The sequence below is a fragment of the Elgaria multicarinata genome, chromosome 3 (assembly GCF_023053635.1).
Source record: "Elgaria multicarinata webbii isolate HBS135686 ecotype San Diego chromosome 3, rElgMul1.1.pri, whole genome shotgun sequence".
NCBI lineage: Eukaryota > Metazoa > Chordata > Lepidosauria > Squamata > Anguidae > Elgaria > Elgaria multicarinata.
In genome coordinates, this window is record NC_086173.1 from 28,963,535 (window position 1) to 28,987,162 (window position 23,628).

Below are 23,628 nucleotides of genomic sequence, written 5' to 3' on the forward strand. Positions count from 1 at the left end.
AAGGGGGGCAGAAAAGAGAGAAGCAAAGATGCCGTCAACCTGAAAGTGCATTAGTGTTATCCTGGTCATGCAGAAGGCCTCCACAATGATACAGCTGTTGAACGATGAAAGAAGCTGCTGCCCTTCCCATGCAGCTGTTGCTGTGGCATATCACACAAGGTAGGCCTATCACAAAAGGTAGAGACAACCCAGGTGTAGCACTTGAATTTGACTCGGGGATCCTCCCCCTGCAGAAAATGCCACTTCTCCATCACAGCTGTAAGTTTCTTGGCCCAGCAGTCATCTCCGATTCACCAGTTTTGTCCCCAAACGCCCCACGCACGATGCAGTTGGATTGGCGCTTCCTGTTTCCAACCAGACGCAGCCATTTAAGTGGCAACCAGTGCTAGATAAACTGGGCTTTCCTGCTAGAGATGCTGGCCATGTCTGCACTGAGGAAGGAAGATATGCTGATCGCGAGATCCTCCCCTTTGTCCACATGCGGCGCACGATGTCCAGGGAGGAAGGAGGACGTCGTGCCCGTCATTATTTATTTTTCCTGAAGATGAGCGCACGAGCGCTCTAACGAAAAGGTCATTTTTTAAAAAATGCTCCCGCTCCTCCCACCCCTGATGGGCACAGAGCGCCTGAAGAGCTCTGTGCCCGGTGCCCGGCTCCTCACGTTTACTCACGAGGAGCTGGAACAAAACTGGGACGGCCGCTCACACCTCCCGCAGTCTCAGGACAATCCCGAGACCACGGGGAAAATCTTGGGAAATGATGCCTCTCTCAAGTCACTTTCACCTTACTTTTAAATCTCTCGTCTGTCTCCAGTCATGGCATTTTCACACAAAAATCCTGACAAGTCTACTTTTACAAGAGTGTTGAGAATCTTTTGTTAGACATTCCCAGTCCCATCACAGGATTCCTTGAGTAGAAGCCAAATAATAGCTGACGCGTGTTAAAACTGGTTTAAATGTGTAACGTAAATGAGATCCAATCTGTACCAATATATCAAGACTCATGCAACAGGACCCCCGGCAATCTATCTATAGAGATCATGTGATCTCTGGGGAACACCTAAGCATACAGCCACCTTACCTGGGGTTCTTATTGTTCAAGCTGAGGGCAATCTCATTAACAGCGTGAGGATGCGACATGACCAAATTGAATCCATACTGAAATCCAGAGAGGGAAAGAAATTAATACCAGAGTTAGAAGTAAAAAGAAGTACTGAAGTCTTTAGAGTCCATGTTTTAGCATCCTAGGCAGGGGGCCTTATTTAACACATTTATTTATTTTATTTATTTATTACATTTTTATACCGCCCAATAGCCGAAGCTCTCTGGGAGGTTCACAGTATCTGCAACTGTGCAACTTATCAAGAAAATTGGCTTTTTTGTACAATAAACCATTTATATATCACACTACCAGCTGACATTTTTCCCCAGACCCCCTGGCGAAGTACCATTGCTTCCGGAGGGGGCATCTTTGGGGAGGAGAAAAGATGAGCAGTGGCATCGTCGTGACTGTGAATAATGAAGCAAGGGGAAGTTCAGGGTGGGGTGGGGGGCACTGCCCCCCACCAGAAATACATTAAAACTGCCCCTGATTAAGTGACCACCAGGAGGAGCTCTGGCAGCGGCAGTAATCTTTGTAAACCGCCCAGAGAGCTTTGGCTATGGGTGATAATGATGACAATAATAATGGAAGAGGAAAAGAGAGAAAAATATACACCACTGGCCATGGAAGTCAAAGAACTATGCCTACAGGAAAAGGTCACAATTATTCCACTAGTCACATCAGTCACCGGCATCACATAAAAAAACTATACAGAAAACCTTCAGAAACTGGGCCTACCAAAATACATCCATACCAACATCCAGAAAGCAGTCATACTTAAAACATGCTCAATTATCAGGAAATTCCTGATTCTGTAAAAGACAGCATGATTTGGCAATGCCCATCATGTCCATTTAGAACAACCACCATGAGCCAGAAAGAGATGATGATGATGATGATGATGATGATGATAATAATAATAATAATAATAATAATAATAATAATAATAATAATGGCAGTGGTGAGTTCCCCGCCAAATTTCCCCATCCCAAACATCTGCCAGGTGTCCAACCTTCCCTTCCACCTTTCAGGCCTCAAAAATTCGACGACACACAGACATATCTGTCCATCTGCCTATCTGTATTTATTTAAATTGCTTTTACCCACTGAAGGCCACAAATGTAAATCATAGAATCACAGAATAGCAGAGTTGGAAGGGGCCTACAAGGCCATCGAGTCCAACCCCGTGCTCAATGCAGGAATCCACCCTAAAGCATCCTTGACAGATGGTTGTCCAGCTGCCTTTTGAAGGCCTCTAGTGTGGGAGAGCCCACAACCTCCCTAGGTAACTGATTCCATTGTCGTACTGCTCTAACAGTCAGGAAGTTTTTCCTGATGTCCAGCTGGAATCTGGCTTCCTCTAACTTGAGCCCGTTATTCCGTGTCCTGCACTCTGGGAGGATAGAGAAGAGATCCTGGTCCTCCTCTGTGTGACAACCTTTGAAGTATTTGAAGAGTGCTATCATGTCTCTCCTCAATCTTCTCTTCTCCAGGCTAAACATGCCCAGTTCTTTCAGTCTCTCTTCATAGGGCTTTGTTTCCAGACCCCTGACCATCCTGGTTGCCCTCCTCTGAACACGCTCCAGCTTGTCTGCGTCCTTCTTGAATTGTGGAGCCCAGAACTGGACGCAGTAATAAATACATATTATTTGTGGTCATTTACTCAGCTAGAGTAGAGTTCAGCCTTCCCACTCATGAAAGGTTAGGTGTTGACTTGAAGCCAACTGGCATCCCTGCTCCTAGGTAAAAGGCCGGCAGTAGCGACGCTCACGTCAGCATTACCTGATAGTTCATGATGGCCCGTAAGCACAGGATACAGACATGGACGTCGTCTTTCTGGCTCACCAGCCGTGAGTTCTTCAGGGCTTTCCTACTGGGAAGGGTGGTGTATCTGGCAAAGAGAGAGACTTACATTTAGCAACAAGTAGTAATGCTCCCGCATAAATTTGCCCCTTGCCATTGATGAGGACACCGCCGCAGCTAAGAAGAGGAAAGCAGAGTTGTGATGAGAACCACCGCCTTCTGTCCGATCTGCCCAAGATGTGCATTTCTCTTTAGCAAAAGAAAGCGGGGAAGGCTACCTCTTATTTCTAGTCTGAGTTTCCAGACAGCGCTAGCAGTCAAAAGGCACCGTCCACCTATTCCTTCTTTCCCTCCTTAGCAGATTTTTCTGGAAGATGGAAGGCAGGGTGGGAAAACACGGGAATGTAACTAATGGAAGGTTGCATTGTCTGGACCCCCCATAAAATTCTGTGATTCCTTAATCAAAGCTTCATCTTCCCGTCTAAAAGAAATTTCCAGGTGCAACAGTTACTCTCCATTTTTAACTATCAGAAGCAAAATTCACTTCCCCACCCCACAGAGGTGTGGTATTTCACTTTTCATTTGCTGAAATGAGATGGGGGGGAAGCAAAGCCATTAAAAAGATGTCATCAATACTACGAAGCAAAAGAGGTACTCGCTGGTGGGAAATTATGTGAATTGGGTGTTTTCCAACACTACCTCAGTGTATGAAAGACAGAGAGAACCCAAGTGCTGAAAGGCTCAGAGGTCAAGTATAGAAAAGGGTGTTCAGCTCCTGGGTAATATCAAGGAAAGTTGAAACGATGGGGTTCAACTCGTTTTTCAGAATGCCCAATTTTATTCCTGTCGAAGCGAGTGATCTACAAGCCTTTGAGCCAGCCTTCCTAAACTGGTGCCCACCCTTCCAGGTGTTTGGACTACATCCCATCACACACATACCCAGCCTTGGCCATGCTGGCTGGGGTTGATGAGAGCTGTAGTCCAACACATCTGGAGGGCACCCAGGGTTGGGGAAGGTTGAGCCCTTGAGCCAGATTGAGGGCTAATCATATATAGGCCATAGCCCTCTGAGACAAGGGGGTGGGGGAGACACCTTCACTGCCGCTAACCTCATCCAAAATGGAGGTTCCGTCAGGCACTGTGCACACCTGCCCTAAGACCTCCTGATCTTATGAGCCTCCAGATATTATAGACATGAGTTGGAAGGGAAACCAGATGGCAAGACAAAGGAAGGAAGGGGCTCCACACCACACTGGGCACCATCTACAGTATATATCCCATTCCTTGATTCCTTGAAGCCACACTTTCCCTTGACTTAACTGCAGGCCAACTATAGTTTTTTTAAGAAGGTAGGAAGTTGCATGGAAGAGGCATTGTTTGGATGTGTTTGTCTTCTCATCTCTGGTTAACTAGATTTTGTAGGTTTTTTAGAAACACTACAAAAACCTGCAAATCCTGTTTGACCAGAGATAATAGTAGGAGGAGTGCCTGTACCACAACCTCTTTCAAACCTCCTCTGACTTTCTGGGCGGAGGGAGGGGAATCATCTTTCTCCAGCCCTAGTGTCTCAATAGCAACATCAACTGCAGAATTGTTCTGTTAGTCCTACGGAGAAACCATCTCAAAGTAGTGAGCGCTAAATTACGATTTTCAAGAATCATCAAGCATCCCTGTAAAGTGAAAACTGTGAAAAGCATTCATCCTTGAAACAGCTCTGTAATGTAAAGTTGCTTTTCTTTCCATTTTACAGATGGAAAAAAGAAGCTGAGAGAGAAGCCGCTTTTCCGCAGTCAGCCAGTAAGTCCGCGGTTGAGTTGGAATTTGAATCTATGGCTGCCTTAAGACTAAACGATAGTCAACGGTGGGGTAATAATCAACTCGACAGTTGTTTATCTAGGGGGAGCTCCCCGTGCAACTTGACAATAATCAATCATGATGTGGATTAGGATCAGCGCTGAGTTGACTATTAGTCCACGCTGAGTTGACTCCCTCATCCTCGATTCTCTCCCATTCAGTCCTCCTGCTAGTATCCCATCAGCCATTGCTGCCGGAAATCTATCCTGCCAGCTGGACTAGTGCGGCAGCCACCACTTTGACCACTCTTGCCTTGCAACTCTGTGGCTGATGAAATAACCAACGGTGCCCTCCGCACAACACAATAACCAATACTGGCTCAAATAGCCAACTCTGCACAGCACTGGTTATTTGCGTTGGTTATATTGGCCAAATAACCAACTGTTGGTTAAAAACATCCCTCCACACAACACAATGACCCATGGTGGGTTAAATAACCAACCATTGACTATTTAAACCACCATAGGTTATCATGTGTCTGAACCCAGTCTATCTGTCCATATCTAGCATTCATACCCCTGGACTGCAAGGGCTAAAGTATACAATGCTTTAGCCCGTCCATTTTCGTCTGCTGCCCCTTACGCCTGGAACGCTCTTCCAGAACATTTGAGAACTACAAGTTCAACCACAGCTTTTAAAGCTCAACTAAAAACTTTTCTTTTTCCTAAAGCTTTTAAAACTTGATGTTGTGCAGACTTCTACTGTTACTTTCTACTGTTAGTTTTTCCCTACCCTGTGCCTGCTTACCCTTCCCTGTACCTGTTGGCATTCTCTTCCCCTCCTTATTGTTTTACTATGATTTTATTAGATTGTAAGCCTATGCGGCAGAGTCTTGCTATTTACTGTTTTACTCTGTACAGCACCATGTACATTGATGGTGCTATATAAATAAATAATAATAATAATAATAATAATAATGCATTAAATGTGTTTTATCTAGCAGAGGCTAACCTTTTTTATTATTATTTTACTATAAAATATGGGGTCCTGATCTCGATTGGGATCATCACATACAGGAAGGGGATGTTAAACCTCCCTTCACCAGCCGCTTCTCCCCTAAATCCCACCCCCAGGAAATTCAATTGGCGCCAATGGAGCTTTTCCCCCTTTCTTTAGTGTGGGAGAGGGGGGATTTAGGGAGGGAAGTGGCTGGGGGCGAGGGAGTTTAGCTTCCCTTACCAGCGTACCGTGGTCCATATCTGTATCAGGGTGGGAGAGTTAACACCCCACACACATACCTGATCTGGATTGGGACTTGGTGCACTTGCAGAAAAATTTAAAAAGAAGTCGCCTCTGCTAGACATTTAACATAGCATGTAGTTTAGCCCTAAGGTGCCAGGGCTCTTGAACCAGGAATTCAAGTAAGGGGGCAATCCACAGAGCTTTACTCATTGCAGCTTGCTAGAAGGATCCAGTGGCCTTCTCTTTGCTCTGCTGTAGCGCCTCCACTACAAGTGGCCAGAATGTGAAGCTACAGCTATCCAGTCAGCAAGGATCAGGTGATGTGAAGGGCCAATAGGCTTCTACTTGGTCTTATAAAAGCTGCAGGCTCTGGCCTGACCCTTGAACGCAAGCAATTTGTCATTCAAGCACAGGCTGGGCTGTCCATCTTCATCTGCCCACCTGCTTGCCTACAGGCTGCCAGCCCTGACATGGGCCACAGGGGTGTGTGTGTCGTGTTTCTCAGAAAACTCCTGCTTTCGATGGGAGGCAGAAGACGAGGCTTGCTAAGTAATCCACAAAGCTTTTATTAAGCAACAAACATCTCTTCTAGCTGAAGTGAGTCTAACCACTTGGAAACGTCCCCCTAGGCAAAACTATGCAAACTAAGCAAGACAATTGTCCGCTCAAGAAGAATAGGAAGCCATTTCCCAAACGCCCGCAACTTCAGAGAGCCTAGTGCGGAGGCAGGTTTTGGCGTAATCGAACCGACTTTCCCACGCCTTCCTTCTGCCCCGTGCGTTTGAGCTTCCAGCTGACCCTAGCATCAGCTAGCTTGGTGGGACGCTCTCCTCCAGAAGAAAGCTCACTTCCCACCGAGTGTGTAGGATTTGGCCTTGAGGAGATAAGCTCCAGAGAGGGCTGACTCCCAGGTGGGGAATCGCCCGTGAGAGCTTCCTCCCCCACTGGTACAGGCTGGCTGGTGTCTGGCGCTGTGTCTACTAGTTCTGAATCTGATTCTGATTGATTACCTGAAACATCTTCTCCCGAAACAGGGGCAGTAGGGTTAGACATGACAGGGGGGCTCTCATCCGCATGCACACTGGCCACTCTCTAGCGTTCGTAGTTCATCACATAGCACCAAGTTCAGAAATACTTACCCAGGTGACAAGGACAGAGAAAGAGAGAGAACAGGAGACCCAGCAAAGACAGGCAAACAGAGCATGGCAAAAGACAAGGCCTGGAGCAGAGAGGAGACATGGCCAGCTACCGCCAGAGGAGCATCAAGGGGGGAGGATGGGAGTGGGGAGAAGAGATCAGCACACGGCATCCCCTGGAGGGCAGAAAGCAGGGAGGGTTTATGGTTATAACCAATGGCACAGGTAAAAAGGGGCGCACACCGGAGGGCACAGCAGGGCCAGAGGTACATACCGGAGAGCGGACTGGCGCGCAGAGCGAGCAAGGCTGTTGGCGTAGGGAGCAGACAGGGCGCTCGGGTGCTGCAGATCCTCTATGGACCTGCTCCAGGATTTCAGCTTCTCTAGCGCTCCATCCTCGCCACTTTCCAGACCCTCAAAATCAAACCTGGAGGGCAGACAGGGGACACACACCATTCACACAGAGAAGCTTTAGAGCACAAGCTGCACACACAAGAGAGGGCCCAAGCTCTGGATTCACGGAGGAGACCAACACAGGCCGCAAGCCAGCAGCGTGGCACACAACAAGGCGCCGAGGCGGGGGGAAGGGGAGGGCACACGCTCAAATCTCCGCTGCGTTAAGCCAGGTCTGAACACAAAGCAAACTGAGAACAAGGTGATACCGGTGCGTTTCTATCTAAGGCTGCGGCTGCACTAGCACGAATGGCTCGGGCAGTTTTGCATCAGATGCACACCATCGCACAACCAACAGTACAGTCTGCACTGTGCCACTGGGTAGCTTCACCTTAGACAGGATCCTCTGTGCATTCTGGTCGGCCGCCAGGTTTGTTTGCTAGTGTACAGTCGCTTGCATTAGTTTGATTCCTGGGAGATATCCCAGGAGGAATCGCTGATGCCCGTACACAGAATCCTCGACATAGTTACCAGTCAGTGGTAGGGTGACCATATGAAAAGGAGGACAGGGCTCCTGTACCTTTAACAGTTGTACAGAAAAGGGAATTTCAGCAGGTGACATTTGTATGCATGCAGCACCTGGTGAAAGCCATTCTTCATAACAACAGTTAAAGCTGCAGTGTATCTGGTCTCTCTAGTATAGGTTCTGCAGCTTTAACTGCTGTCATGAAGAGGGTATTTCAGCCAGGTGCTGCATGCATACAAATGACACCTGGTGAAATTCCCTCTTCATCACAACTGCTAAAGATACAGGAGCCCTGTCCTCCTTTCCATATGGTCACCCTACCTGACACTTACAACAAGTAGTAGCTATCACATATTAAAGTTTACATCACCTGACATTTCCTCCAAGATGCTTAGAAAGGCACCTAAATGGAACTTTGTTAAGACTATACAAATTCATTTCGGTCTAATCGGTTAATTGATGATAAGTCAGAAGATTAACCAGCTAAAAATCTCTAACAGGAGGACAGCCATTGTTTCCACTGTTTCATTGTTAATCCATTAGCACATCCAAGGGTGGGCAAGCAAATTTCCCCACCACACACACACACACACACACACACATGCCCCAAACAGGTGAGCTGATGACTATCCAAACAGCTGAAAAGGGGAAGCCCATAGGGTTGCCAGCTAAAGAGGCTTCAGAAATGAGCAAAAGCCCTGGGATGGAAAGTATTTAAATAGGGTGACCATATGAAAAGGAGGACAGAGCTCCTGTATCTTTAACAGTTGTATTGAAAAGGGGATTTCTGCAGGTGTCATTTGTATATATGGACAATATATATACAATATATATATTGTATATATATTGCGCCCGCCGTTTTTTTAAATTTTTAAAGATACCGGAGTGCATGAGCGCTCATGTGCAAAAGGTAAGTATTTTTTAAAAAATAATTGTTTTCCCCACTCCCCCCACCCCACCCCTGTGCGTGGCTCCTGGCTCCTTGCGAGGAACCGCGAAGAGCCAGGACAAACCGTGGCGCCCAGCCACACATTCCGTGGTCTCAGGCTCAGCCTGAGACCGTGGAAAAACTGGCCTAAAGGGTAGGGCGAGATCCCGGAGCAAGGGAGGTATCATCCCTCCCTGATCTCAGGATCCCCTGTCCGTCTAGCTAAGGCCCAAATCTCATGGTGATGAATTCCTGCAACGGCTATGACCAGTCTTTTTCATTTACACGCAGTGCCTGGCTCTTCATTTCTGCACAAGTAGCGTGAAGAGACAGGGAGGTCCGGGGCACTGCGAAGGAAACAAGACACTTACATCACTGCACACTGTGCGAAGGAGAGATAATCCACCAGCACGTCCAGGCCTTTGTTTTCGTCGTTTAGAAACTCGCGCACCCACCTGCAAAAAAAAAGAGCCACGATCAGTGGTAATTTATTACTCAGGGGCATCCTGTTCTTTTGCAGAAGAGCTGAATGTCATTTACAGCCTACATGAAAAATGGTGTCGTTGCTTTTGGGGGGGGGGGGCATATTTTCATTCTCCAAACCTTTTCCTCTTTATACACGAAAGCAAGCATCAGGAAATGTCGGGCTGGATCGCTTGATGCTCTAAGCACGGGGGCTGCACTGAATGTTCTCCATTTTCAGTATTTGCTCCAAAGGCAGCACACTTGATGCAGATGAATGCTTGCTGTAGCCAATGCTCACCCTGTTTTCACGCCCTTTGTTCCCCTGGCTTCGGCTTGGTACCCAGTGCCAGTTTACTCCTTTGCCCCCACTATCTTAGGCCTCACCTGTCCACTCTGCCATGTCATCAGATTGGCTGTGATAATCCAAGTGATTATGAGCAGCAGACATGGACAGCCATAACTTGCTTCTTAGAGGTTCATCAGATGAGCGTTTTATCGCATGCACGCTACTGCGCACTTACAGATGTGCATGTGTCCTTTAGACGACGACGTCTGCCTCCTGCGCGCCTTCCGCTCCTTTTTCCATCTCAAAATAGACCCCATTTAATCCAACTTTTTTTTTTTTTAAAAAAAAAACCAACCAGAATGTGCCGCGATCTCCTGCTATGTGCAGGAAAAGCAGCACATTATTATTATTATTATTATTATTATTATTATTATTATTATTATTATTTGCATTTCTATACTGCCCAATAGCCGAAGCTCTCTGGGCGGTTCACAAAAAGTGATGCTAAATACTTTACCTATAATGGTATTTAAATACCGCAATATATTCCTCTATTTTTTCCAAGTAGACTGAAAACTAGACTGACTCCAGACACTCTTGGATGAGACTGATTATCTGGATCCATTTCAGTCAGGCTTCAGGCCTGGTTTTGGCACGGAAACAGCCTTGGTCGCCCTGTATGATGACCTATGTCAGGAGAAAGACGGGGGAGTGTGACTCTGTTGATTCTCCTTGACCTCTCAGCGGCTTTCGATACCATCGACTATGGCATCCTTCTGGGACGACTCGCTGAGCTGGGAGTGGGAGGTACTGCTCTGCAGTGGTTCCGCTCTTATTTGGTGGGTCGGTTACAGAAGGTGGTGCTTGGGGAACATTACTCGGCCCCGTGGACTCTCAAGTATGGGGTCCCGCAGGAGTCGGTTTTGTCCCCCATGTTGTTTAACATTTACATGAAGCCGCTGGGTGCGGTCATCCGGAGCTTTGGAGTGTGCTGTCATCAGTATGCTGACGACACGCAGCTCTATTTCTCCTTTTCATCTTCAGCAGGAGGGGCTGTGGATGTGTTGAATCGGTGCCTGGCTGCGACAATGGACTGGATGAGGGCTAATAAATTGAGACTCAATCCAGACAAGACTGAGATGCTGTTAGTAGGTGATACCGCTGACAGGATGGGGGGTGTTCTACCGGTTCTGGATGGGATTGCACTCACCCTTAAGGAGCAGGTTCGTAGCTTGGGGGTTCTTTTAGACCCATCATTGTCACTTGAGGCTCAGGTAACCTCAGTGGCACGGAGTGCCTTCTACAAACTCCGGTTGGTGGCCCAGCTACGCCCCTATCTAGACAGGGATAACCTGGCTTCAGATCTCCATGCTCTGGTAACCTCCAAGTTAGATAACGCTTGGGGCGCAAAACCACTCGTGCGCAAAAGTTAAGTCCTTTTTTAAAAATAAATAAATCCCCACTCACCCCACCCCACCCCCAATGGGCGCGGGTCCCGGCTCCTCGCAAGGAACCGCAAGGAGCCGGGACAAACCACGACGCCTGGCCACATGTCCCGCGGTCTCGAGCTCAGCCTGAGACCGTGGAAAAAATGGGCCTAAAGTGGAGGGCGAGATCCCGGGGCAAGGGAGGGATGATCCATCCCTGATCCCGGGATCCCCTGTGCATTATGTGGATGCACAGGGACAATCCCGGGGATTGCCCTGGGATTAAGCCCTTTCTAGCTAAGGCCTGGTTGTCTCTTTCAAGCCACTTCCGAATGACTGTCTGTCCCCAGCCTTAGAGAGACACCAGGCTAGACACCAGACATCAACAGCACCCCCACTCTGTATAACACCGATCAAGCTCAGTTCGTTTAGAGGATTACGTTGAGTCTGGAGGCCCTGAGCTTTGGGAGTGATGCGGACAACCTGGATGGGGTTCAGAGGAGAGAGACGAACAAGATAAATTCAGAGGGAAACCAAGCGCGGCCCACCCAACGTGTGTCGCAGGGAGATTGCTGCCTCCCCAGCTGCCTGTAAATAAAACCTTTGGCACAGCTTTATCTTTCGACAGCAGGGTGAGGGGGGTTCCACTCAGGGCCTTGCAGCTCCCTGGACATGCGCTGGAGATGTCTCTCTCTCTCTCTCTCTCTATCCTGCTGCCTTTGACCCAAGCAGGGAAACAACATGGGGGGTATGAATCCAAGATGTCCTGCAAAGGTCCCAAACTGTGTGTGGAGATAATCTGATTGAACCAGTAGAAATGGCATGAAATAAAGGAGCAAGGGCGTGGCTGTGTCAGTGTGCCAACTCTGGAATGAGAATATCCTACGAGAGAGGGTGCATGTATCAACTGGGAGGTTGCTTGTTCAGTATGTGTTATTTCCAGGAGCAATTACGGCTAAAGGCGATTTAGTCTATCCATCAATTTGGAGACTGGAACTGTGCATATGTTCATATTCTCTCTCTCGCTCTTTCTGGGACAGGGGAGCAATACGCCCGCCCATTTCCTGCCTGTCTGAACTCCAGCCTCCACCCCCAGTGTGTTTCCTGTCTGACTCCGGTGGCTGCTATTTTAGGGGCCTCAACACATTTGCTGAAGGTTACAGGGCATGGAGGTGGGAGCAGAAGCCACCCCGGGCAGACCCAATCCTAGCTGCAGGAAAAGGGGATTGTGGGCGTTTGTGAATTCCCCTGCCTATGAGGATGCCGCACATATTCTGTGCGCATGCTTATATGTCCTTCTGTGCAAAAGGAGCTGCTGTATCCTCTGAGCCTTGCTCAGCACATGTTTTGCACACAGAGGGTCCCAAAGTGAAACAATTCTCAGGAGGAAAACTTCCCAGCTTGAGATCTGCAGAGCCCTGGGCAGACAGAGCGGATAAAAATGGACTAACCATCATAGGGTGGCCAGATGTCCTCTTTTACAAAGGACCATCCTCTAATTTGAAGGTCTGTCCAGTCCATGTCCAATTTGAAGATGAAGGAACCAGAAGAAAGGAGAGCAGGCAGAAGCCCTGAAGTTGCCCATCAGTACTTAGCACCTGGACAGCAAACTGAGCACACAATCCGCCTTCCCCACTGTGGTGTGATGTCTTGTGTTTCTATTTAAATGTTAGTAATTATTTCCAAATCTGCATCTAGACATACAAATTAGCATATGAAAGCTTAATGGGAATCTTTGTTCATGTCTGGGAGTACGTAAGGCACCGCCCTGTGGCAGATCACCTCTGCTTAAAGTGGCAACTGCAGCCACTTTAAAGGAAACCGTCCAAAGCAATGGGCAGAGTATGATCCTCCACTTGGTGCGTGGGGGTGGGCTATGCTGGACATCGTACTGCGGAACGCCTCCTTGAAAATGGTCACTGCAGCCGCTTTAAAGGAGGCAATCCCCTCTTCCTTCGACAAGTGCTTTGTCAAGACAGTCGGGGTGATCGTGGTTCTGCACCAAGAAATTATGTTATTTTTTTCTAAGAGAGTGCTGCCCTCTTGGAGAACACGTTTCTCTACCCCCGACCCCCACTTAATATTAGTTGCTATTGAGAGAGAGAGAGAGAGAGAGAGAGAGAGAGAGAGAGAGAGAGAGAGAGAAAGAAAGAAAGAAAGAAAGAAAGAAAGAAAGAAAGAAAGAAAGAAAGAAAGAGCCTACTAAGACTTGGTGCAGTGCTATTTCTTAGTGACATTAACCAGCGTGCGACGGAACACTGAGGAGTGGCTTTTATTTGAATAAATAATTCATATCATTGTATACAACTTAATATCCATGGCCGTATTGCGGGCCACGTGCAAAAGGTCCCCCCCTCCAACAAGTGACCTACCCAGCTATCTGTTTGGGTGTGTTTTACTGAATATATTCCTTGAAATTCTGGGTCAGTAGGCCATAGTCCCATCAGTTCTCAGTCCACCATCTGCTATAACCCAGACGATTGGGGGTTGTGACCTTGTGCTACATCCTTCGGGAAGATTTGGGAATGGTGAGTTTAGCCTTATTGCAGGGTTTTGGAATTGATAACCTTACTAAAGTCTTTTCTGACACTGCAGCTCTATGATTTTCCACTGCAAATTATCTAGACCCATTCCAGTCTGGATTTGACCTGGTTACAGGACTGAATAAACCTTGTCCTGATGGATGACCTTTGCTGGGAGAGGGACGGGGTGGGTGGGGGTGCAACCCTGTTAATTCTGCTCCATCTCTTTTTTTTTTGTGAACTGCCCAGAGAGCTTCGGCTATTGGGCGGTATAAAATGTAATAAATAAATAAATAAAAATTAATTTTTGATACCATCAACTGTGGTATTCTTTTGGAATGACTCTGTAGGCCTTACAGAGGCCTTACCTTCAGGGTTGATTTCAGAGAGTAACATCGGGTGACTATTCCTTGGCACCTTGGCAACTGAGCTATGGAGTTCCGCATGACACCATCTTATCCCCAGTGCTGTTCAACATCTATATGAAGCCACTGGGAGCAGTCAGGAGGGGATTGGAAGCCAAGAGCCATCAGTATGCTGATGACACACAGCTCTAGCTCCCTGTGATATCTGAATTAGGTGAAATTGTGCAAGTCCTGGATCAGTGCCTAGACTCATTAATGGGTTGGATGAGGGGCAATAAAGTGAAGCTGAATTCTGGCAAGATGGAAGCCCTGTGGGTGAGTTGTTCCTGAGTCTGGGAGATAGGTTCATTGCCTGTTCCGGATGGGGTTGCACTCCCTCTGAAAGATCAGGTTTGTAGGCTTGGCGGTACTCCTAGATCTGTCCTTGACACTGGAGGCTCAAATGGCTATGGAAGCTCAGAGTGCCTTTTACCAGTTTTGACTGGTTTACCAGCTATGGCCTCTCCTGGACAGGAATAGCTTGGCCACAGTGGTACAGGCGCTACAAGACTGGATTGCTGTAATGCGTTCTATGTGGAGCTGCTCCAGAAGCTAGAACTAATGCCGATTGCAGCGGTTCTACTGCTGTCAAGACCTGATGGCTTTATAGGCCCCTTCCAACTGTACTATTCTAAGAGCTGCTCCTTTGCAGCATGTAACTCTTTTGTTGAGGGAACTGCACTGGCTGTCTATTCGCTACCAGACCAGGTTGAAGGTTTTGCTTCTAGTTTATAATTTGTTTATTTTTTTATATGTTTGACTGTGGCTTCTATTCTTTTTATCTTTTATTGTTCACTGTCTGTTTAGCTATAGACTGGTATATAAATGTAATAAATAAATAAATGATACATACACATTTGTACAAAGTCCTAATGATATTCCAAAATATTTCACTTTCACTCACAGCCCACATCAGCATTTGGCATTCTCCATCCTACCCCACCTCCCTCCTTGTTCCTGAATCCCACATCCAGGTTGCTACTCTTTCATGGCTTGGGCCTAGCCCAAAGGTCTTGCTGACTAAGCACCACTCCCTGTGTCAGCTCCAGCAATCCTGAGGAACTCCCATCCAGTGGTGACCGGAAACCAAGGACAGGAACAGTTCAGCTTCCTGCTCTTGTCGGCATTTCCCTTCCAGCTGGAGCCAGGACAGGTGGTGATAGGGACACGTTTCCCAGCTCACAACAGCAGCCATGGGAACGTTTCGGAGGATAAGGCCTCTCGTGCAGGCTACAACTAGATTTGTGTGCCAAAAGGTATAACCAAGTAAGAGTTTCCCTGCTCAAAGAACGGTGTACTAGGTCACCATCCATCTTCTCAAATTACTTCCAAAGCAAAGGACCTCTTCAGAGCCATCTGGGCTATTAGACTTCAAGCCAGGACAGACAGACACAAGTTCAACTCTCTCCCCTCTGGCAAATGATACCCACTCCCTGATCACTGGCAAGGCTTTGTTTGGCCTGTCTATCAATGATGCATCACCCATGGATCATTATCTGCTTCTTTGCAGTCGTTCAGAAGACAGCCTGAAGGTAAGAAGAGCCCTGATGGATCAGATCAAAGATCCATCTAGTCCAGCATACTTCTGGCCATGGACATCCTTTCCTCCAGATGCCCTCCAGGAAATCTACAGGCAGGGCTTGAAGGCAGCCTGCCTCCAATACCAGCTCCAGGCTTTTGAAGGCCCTTGAGCAAGACACCCTCAATGGACCCCTCCCCCTTCCTCAGTGAGCCTCCATTCTCATTGTTATTGTCACCAGCTTCAGTTGCTCCTCACCCTCGTTCTCATCACTGCTACCACTTCATTGCTTGGCAGTCAGAAGGCCAGTGAGCAAGGACACAGCATTGGCATCTACGGCTCCTCCTTCTTACCACCGCTGTTGTCTGGGCCAGACCAAGAGGCAGATGAGTGAGCAGGTTGCAATGGTAAAGAGGAGGAGCAAGTCAAGAGGGCTCTTGACAGTGGGCCCCTACAGGGCTGTGGGTCGGTGCCCAATGATGGCTACCCTGATGCCAGCCCTGGTTTTCAATAAATGCCTAAAACGTGATGGTCTTGAGACCTGATGTACTTCAGGCGGGAGATCATTCCACAGGGTGGGTCACCGTGTCATTGCCAAATGGAAATCTATAAGCACAGACAACTGGGCCTCCCCCAAAGATCATAATGTCTTGGGAGTCTCTACTCTTGTACAGTAGAGACAATCAGTAACCTCTGGTTCCTAGATCGTTTATTTATTGTATTTATTCTTGCATTTATATCCTGCCTTTTCCCCTCCAAGGAACCCCTAGGCAGCATACACAATCCTCCTCCTCTCCATTTTTATCCTCACCACAACAACCCTGTGAGGTAGGTTGGGTTGAGAGTCTGTGACTGGCCCAAAGTCACCCGGTGGGTTTCCATGGCTGAGTGGGAACTAGAACCCAGATCTCCCGACTCCCAGTCCATCACTTTAGCCACTACACCACACTGGCTCTCACTTGTTGTTATCATCATATCACCAAAACCAAGTAGAAAGAAGCTTATTCACAAGAAGCATTTGCTACTGAGAAAAGAAAAGAAAAGCGGGAGGCGGGGGTTAAGCCCTTCATCTGGCACTGGGTCCACTTCATTAAGCCATTCACTCTCTCTGGAAAGCTCCTCCCTACAATACCTGTGATATGATATATTCAAAATGCATCATTCAACCCTGCATGTTTAGACAGAAAAAAGGCCTACAACTCCCAGGAATGCTAGGAGATGGAGGACTTGTTTCTGTCTAAATATGAGTAGGACAGCATCCTTCAAGTTCCATTGGGCATCATCAGACAAGTGTTTCATTGCATGCACTCATGCAATTGCTGAGTGCCCACTCATTGCTGGGCACTCATGGATTTTCACAGGTTCCTCTCATGACGTCGTCCGAGACCCACATGCCTCCCAGCCCTTCTAGCTTTCATCGCACGACAAAAAAAGCCCCTGCTAAGTCCGTACTATTTTTAAAGACGGAAGTTGCTGCAATCTCCTGCTGTGTGCAGGAGAAGCAGCGTGATCAAAATGGCCACATGCATTTTGTTTACTTCCTCTTTTACAAGAGGAAGGAATGAGGGACAAACATGTTGGCAGAGAAGCAACGGTAAGAAAACGTGATTTCCCCTCGTGTGATGACACTTATTGTCTTAAAAAGGGGAAGATTTAAGCATGTATTTAACTTTCCCATTGAAATGAATGGGAATCAAAAACGCTTAACTTTGGCTGGATCAGGCCCATCCGCAGTTTATGAATCAGGCTGCAGTCTCTCTTTCTGACTATTTCTCCCCTAATGTCAGTCCACCTCCAACACAGCCTTTCCTGATGGCATTTCGAAAATTCCTCTGGGCAAAGACAAATATTGCCAGTGACACACATCTATGTAATGCCAGCAGAATCTGATGACAGTAATGGGACAAGAAGAGTTCTGAGCCGTCACTGTTTGCATGACTACACATTATTTGAAAACCAAGAATGAAGGAGACAGTTCCTGGGACCCCTGCGAAGGGCAAATCACTGAGCCCCCAGTATAGGTGGTCGATCATCCCTTTGGCTTCAGAATGAAGAAAAGAGTGGGTGTTACCACTCCCTGCAATCCTTCCCTGCTCAGTAGTCTTTCTTTTTCTGGGCACTAACTAAAAGGAAGCAGCCTCAAGATGTGAACATATATTTATATATCCATGAATGGATGAGATACAAAGCAGATTATAATCACACCCTGTATAATTCCAAAAGCTCAACAGGAGGCCAGACCATTAACCATTAACCCATTTCGAACAAAACACTTAATCATGAGCATGCAATTTCTGGCAAAACATCTCAACAACCCAGTGTTGACTTCCCAGTGAGGTGATAGTCCTGTAATTCTGACGAAAATCAGCTGTTGAGGCAGTTAAAATGCTGGCGAATCTTTACACAAACTCTACACTTTTGATAAGGTTTGCACTGCCTTCTAAGCGGATTCAGCTCAAGCTTACAAAACTTGTGGAAAGATCCCCCATCATTTTTATCACTCTAGTAAGGAATTTTCATTTCAATCTAATCTAATCTACCTCTAATCTAGCAGGGATATAATTTCTGGAATGTTTACTGCTTCCCACTCCTCAGATAGTTGAAATTGTATGTTCATGTTGCCTTCCCCTACTCATTGCCCTCCAGATGTTTTGAACTTCAATTCCCATCCACTCCAGCTAGCATGATTGATGGTCAGGGATAATGGGAGTTGTAATCCCAAACATCTGGAGGGCACCATTTTAGGAAGGTTGGAACAGCCTCCTGTCAAGGTTTGTAAATTATATAGTGATTTTAGTTGTAGGCTGTTTTATCAATACATGTATTGATTCCTGCATTGAGCAGGAATCTTGTCTTCTCAGCCTGCCGTCAGTTCCCCATCGTCACCTATGGCAGCCTTTGCCCAGTTGGGAGCAAAAACAAAATGGCCTCCCCTCAGCATGTGTGCCTCAAATGACAGTGACACATCTGACCATGAGCAGGGGGGCTTGTTGATTGGATTATGGCACAGAGTAAGGCCTACAAACCCACCTGCCTCTCCAGTGCTGTGCTACTGCCTCATGCTCAGTTTAGTAGGCTACAGGCAAAACCAGGAGAGCAATATGTATGATGCAGTGCAGACTAGACTGTCTCTTGAACATGGCATGTAGCACACTTGCCAAAAAGGTTGGCCACCAATGACTTACCCAATGTGGTTGGTTCTTAAAGAGATCTCCAGTTCCCTCAGCACTTTGGTGGATTCCTGCACCCTCCGACGGAACTTCTGTAAGCATAATGGCTACACTTTACTGACAGGATGCAACCCAGTTACCTCCCTTCCACCACAACCAAATCTGGATAAGTAGGGGTTGGACTGACCATCAGGTTAAATGCCTCAGTATTTTCTTCGCTACCTTTATTCATCCTATTTTTTAAAAATTCCCCTACTTTCATAATTGCTTATAAGAATAAAAATATTGCTACCATTTCATATTGGTTTCGTGAAGAATGTTGATGAGATGCTGTACAGACCATAGAAGCACCATCACTTTGCCAACAGAGGTTCGTAGGTGGCAACTGACAGCCCAGGGGCTCAATCCAGCTCACAGGGGCTTCTTATTATTTCTCTTAGGCACAACCCTATGCATGTTTAGATGGGGGAAAGTCATGCTGGGGCATGCTGGAAATTGTAGGCCTTTTTTTCTATTTAAATTTGCATAGGATTGTGCCCCTAATACATTGTTCTTGGAATGGGAGTTAGGGTAACTGCTCGTTCTTTGGTAGTTACTTTTTCAACTCTATGAACCATTGGAAATGTTCTATACATCAAAATTTATGACTCTGAGGACCTTACCTTGCGTGTGACTCCTGGGTCAAGGAAGCTCTTCAGTTTCTGGATGTATGTGTGAGGTGGGTTCTTCACTTGAAATCTTTCCTATTCCACGATGGGGGGAAAGAAAAAAGAAAGAGCAGAGGAAGAGAATGATTGTGAAAGCAAGAAATATTTGAAAGCACGGTGAGCCGAGGCTGGCCTGGGTCACTGCAGTTTAAAGGTCTCTGTGACTGATTTATTAACTGGCAACCTGGTGTCTTCCAGATGTTCGGACCACAACTCCCATTAGCCCCAATCAGCATGGCTAATTGTCAGAGAGAATGGGAGTTGTAGTCCAAAACTTCTGGCGAGCACCAGGTTACCTACCCCTGACATAAGTGTGTGTGTGTGTGTGACAAAGAGAGACAGCCCTGACTTGCATTAAAGGCACGTCTGCCTGATGACTTGCCCTTCCTAGTAATCTGAATACCAGATGCTCCTTTATGTCTGTATCTCTAATAAACTTGAAAGGAAACCCATTTCCAGTTTCTACTCCACCCAGAAACATTCTGCTCTGGCTCTTCCGTGGGCCTTTCTCCCTCGCCCCCTGCTCAAATGCAAGAAAGGTCTGTGGCTTTCATTTTAAGACTGCAGTTTTAGGCATACTTACTTGGGAACAAGCCCTATCAGACAGAGGAGCTTACTTCTAAGTAAATATACATAGGATTTGGATGTTTTGTTTTGTTTTAAAACCATTTTCTCCCCAAGTTTTTTGACATGCCTACACCCCATGAATTTGTCTGGGTACCCACATAGGGAGAAAAAGAATGTTCCACAATCCCCAGACAGTGTCATGAAACATGGGCACCTAATTCACAGCTACAAAAGGGCTGCTATTACTTAGGGTGATCATATGAAAAGGAGGACAGGGCTCCTGTACCTTTAGCAGTTGTATAGAAAAGTGGATTCAGCAGGTGTCATTTATATGCAGATACAAAAGAGGGCAGGGCTCCTGCAGCTTTAACTGTTGTGATGTAGAGGGAATTGCACCAGGTGCTGTATGCATACAAATGACACCTGCTGAAATTCCCTTTTCTACACAACTGTTAAAGATACCAGAGCCCTGTCTTCCTCTTCATATGGTCACACTACTATTAATTTAGGATGAAGGCTCTCCGTATATAAGGCAGCCTTCCTATAGAGGCACGAGCAGTTCTTAATAGTATTTGCCAACTGACATTGGAGGGAAATTTGTATGGACTGCTCCTGTACATTTTACAACACCTTGATCCATAGAATTATCAAGATGAAGCTTCTCAAAGCAGGAAGATACACAGGATCAAGTTCCTATTAAAGGTACAGGGGCAGGGGATGATTACAAAGCTGGCAACCTCAGATACTAGGGAAAGAGCAAAATCATCTCAGACTATTTTTTGTGTGTTTCTTGACCAAGGATGGAGGAACAGTAAGCAAAGACTGTTTTATCCAAGCAGGCCTTTGGTGTCTGTTGGGTTGGATGTTATTTTTATTCTGTTATTTTTGTGTTTTTAATTGTGTTTTAACGTCTTTGTTTTATTATTATTTTAATCATTTGTGTGTGTGTGTGTGTGTGTGTGTGTGATTGTAAGCCACCCTGTCTGCCATTTTATTTGCCAGAAAGGCGATGGACACATATAAACAAAAAACAGTATCACAGTGCAACATGGGTGGCCACGTGCCTCTGTGGTAGTGCCCTGTAGCAGCGATGCTCCAATCAGCTGGGCTCAGGAACCAACCACCATTTCAATTTCCCACTATATCTGTGACATAGTGCTCCTCTAGGGCATTGTGAGAAATTTAAATGGCGGCTCCTGAAAAAAGGAAGGGCAGGCAACAGCAGCTCCCCAAGGATGTTGTACAGTGGTGGCAGGCCTGTCTCACATCTCTTCTTAGGGTTGTACTTGCCCCCAATAATACACCCTCACTGTGCCTTCTGGAATATCAATAAAGCAGGGGTGTTGAACCTTTTCCAGCCCAAGGGGTGAATTCCATTTTGTAGAAGTTCTTGGGGCCTGCATTCCAGGAGTGGGCGGGACCAAAGACAAAAGAGGCGGGGCCAAGAACACCAACATATTTTAGCTTAGAGCTCTTATTGCCAGTCACTAAGACTTAGAAGAGGAATTTCAACCATTTAGAATGGGGAAAAACTGCACAAAAGCCAGAAAACCACCAAACGATTGGTGGTCATGGAGAAAGGGGTGTGACCATAGGAAGAACCTTGGAGGGCTGGAGTGGGATCCCAGGCCTGAGCTTATGCAACCCTGCAATAGAATAATTGCCATTCTGATCATCATTTTGATGAATAAACCAGAATCCTTCCAAGTTTTTTTTAAAAAGTTTGTATCTACAATTAAAATTAAAAAACTTTTTTCCACAGAGGGCCAGTAACCCATCCACATATGGGTCAGTCGTTCAAGTTTCATGGTAACATTCATGGTAACACAGAGATACCATTCCCATAATGCCAATGAATTCAGCAGCCGAGTGTAAACACTGCATTATGATAAGGGGATGTGGCCTGCTCTTTTAAAGGAAATTAAGGGACTGTAGATCAAGGGGATATGATGTTGTTTCTGGCAGCAGCCCTGCCTGAGTCACAGGCCTGTAGGCCTTGCTATGATTTGTTGCTTTCATGACAAGAAAGAGGGATCTCTCCCCCATACCAGCCCCTTCCTTACCTGGTCGCAAATGAGGTCCCATTTCTTCTCGTTGTCATATTGCCGCAGGAGACGGGCCTTGTCAGGAGGCAGGTTCATGGAGCTCTAAGGAGAGAAACAAGGAGACAGGTGGTAATGGGGATGCCATTCTCAGATTGGATCAATGAAGTAAGTAATGATTATGGATTCAAATGAACATCAAGAAAACACAACAGCTGGTGATGATAAGCAAAAAGTTTTCTACTGTGCCTAACGTTACAATAAACAAGGTGCTGATCAAGCGTGTCACAAAATTAAAATATCTAGGAACTTGGCAATGAAGGTAATGAACAAACACAAGAATCAAGATGGCAAGAACAGCGTTTGTCAAGATGAAACAATTGCTATGTAATCAGAACCTTAATCTTGCGCTAAGGATTCAGATGCTAAGATGTTACATGTTTTCATGTTAATAAATACCATCAAAAGAAGAAAATTACAATATCTTGGTCATATTATTTGAAGAGAAAAATACACCATACTCCAACTTATTATACAAGGGGAAATCTAAGGAAAAAGATCGTGAGAAGAAAACGAATATCTTGGTTAAAGAACTTGAGGGAATGGTATAGCTGTACTTCTATATGATTATTTTGAGCAGCAGCGTCAAAAACAAAAATAGCTGTGATAGCTAACCTCCCATAGGAGAAGGCACCTTAAGAAAGAATTCTCAGATTGCTTCTCCACAATACCCCCTGGAATGTGTGAAAGTACTTCCTCTTCTGAGAGAAAGAGGAGTAGAGCACCAGATGTCCAAGGAGCATATTGGTTACAATTTACATTCAGCAATGTGCTGACTAGATGATGGGTAGGGCTGGCAGACTCACAAGACGGGTTTGGTCTGGACAGCGCAAGAATTTACTGACTTGTCTAATGTCCAGAATTTTAATCAAAAACATGTCATGTCCAGGAATAAAACACGGTACTTTGCCAGTACTTTGCCTACAACATCTTCAGGCAAGGACCTGCCTTTACATCCAACCTACAACATAGGATCCTCTTTTACAGTGCATCTCCTCTACATGTGTCTACTCACAAGTAAGTCCCATTGAGTTCCATGAGACTTGTCCTCAATAAATGTGTACAGATTTACAGTGTTAAGGTGCATTTCTATACATGTTTAGACAGAAAAAAGGCCTACAACTCCCAGCATACACCAGTGGTAGGATATTTTCTGTCTAAACACGCATACAATTGCATCCTTCATGTTTCATCTTCTGTCCTCAGCCCACTCATCTGCCCCTTGTCTCTATTCCTGGCCCAGTGTTAGCCCGTGGCATCCTCAGTCAGCTGGTATGGACCATCACTGGTACCTGCCTTGGGCCCCTCATTTAAAAAGTGTCTGGGAGCTGCCATTTTAATTTCCCACAAAGCCCTGGACACTATGTCAGGGACATTGTAGAAAACATAAACGCCAGCTCCCAGTCACCCAAGGGTGATTCAGAGCACTATTGCTAGCCCTGCTGTTCTGCTTCTGCCGAGTCCCTGAGACGAAGGCGGCCTGCCTCAGGGAACACACTGTGGGCGCTGAGGACAAGGCAATAGTGATGAAATATA

At 46.4% G+C, this 23,628-nt stretch overlaps 1 protein-coding gene across 1 annotated transcript in view; it reads right to left on the reverse strand.

Annotated features, from left to right (window-relative positions):
* The window catches only part of FMNL3 (formin like 3), a 109,695-nt gene that overhangs the window by 33,992 nt on the left and 52,075 nt on the right, over positions 1-23,628 (reverse strand). The window contains exons 2-8 of the mRNA XM_063119772.1: positions 22,054-22,137; positions 19,379-19,459; positions 18,732-18,808; positions 9,295-9,378; positions 7,351-7,503; positions 2,884-2,992; positions 1,081-1,157 (exon numbers count right to left, since the gene is read on the reverse strand). Coding sequence (XP_062975842.1) covers positions 1,081-1,157; positions 2,884-2,992; positions 7,351-7,503; positions 9,295-9,378; positions 18,732-18,808; positions 19,379-19,459; positions 22,054-22,137 — 665 coding nt within the window. The remainder of the gene's footprint in view (positions 1-1,080; positions 1,158-2,883; positions 2,993-7,350; positions 7,504-9,294; positions 9,379-18,731; positions 18,809-19,378; positions 19,460-22,053; positions 22,138-23,628) is intronic.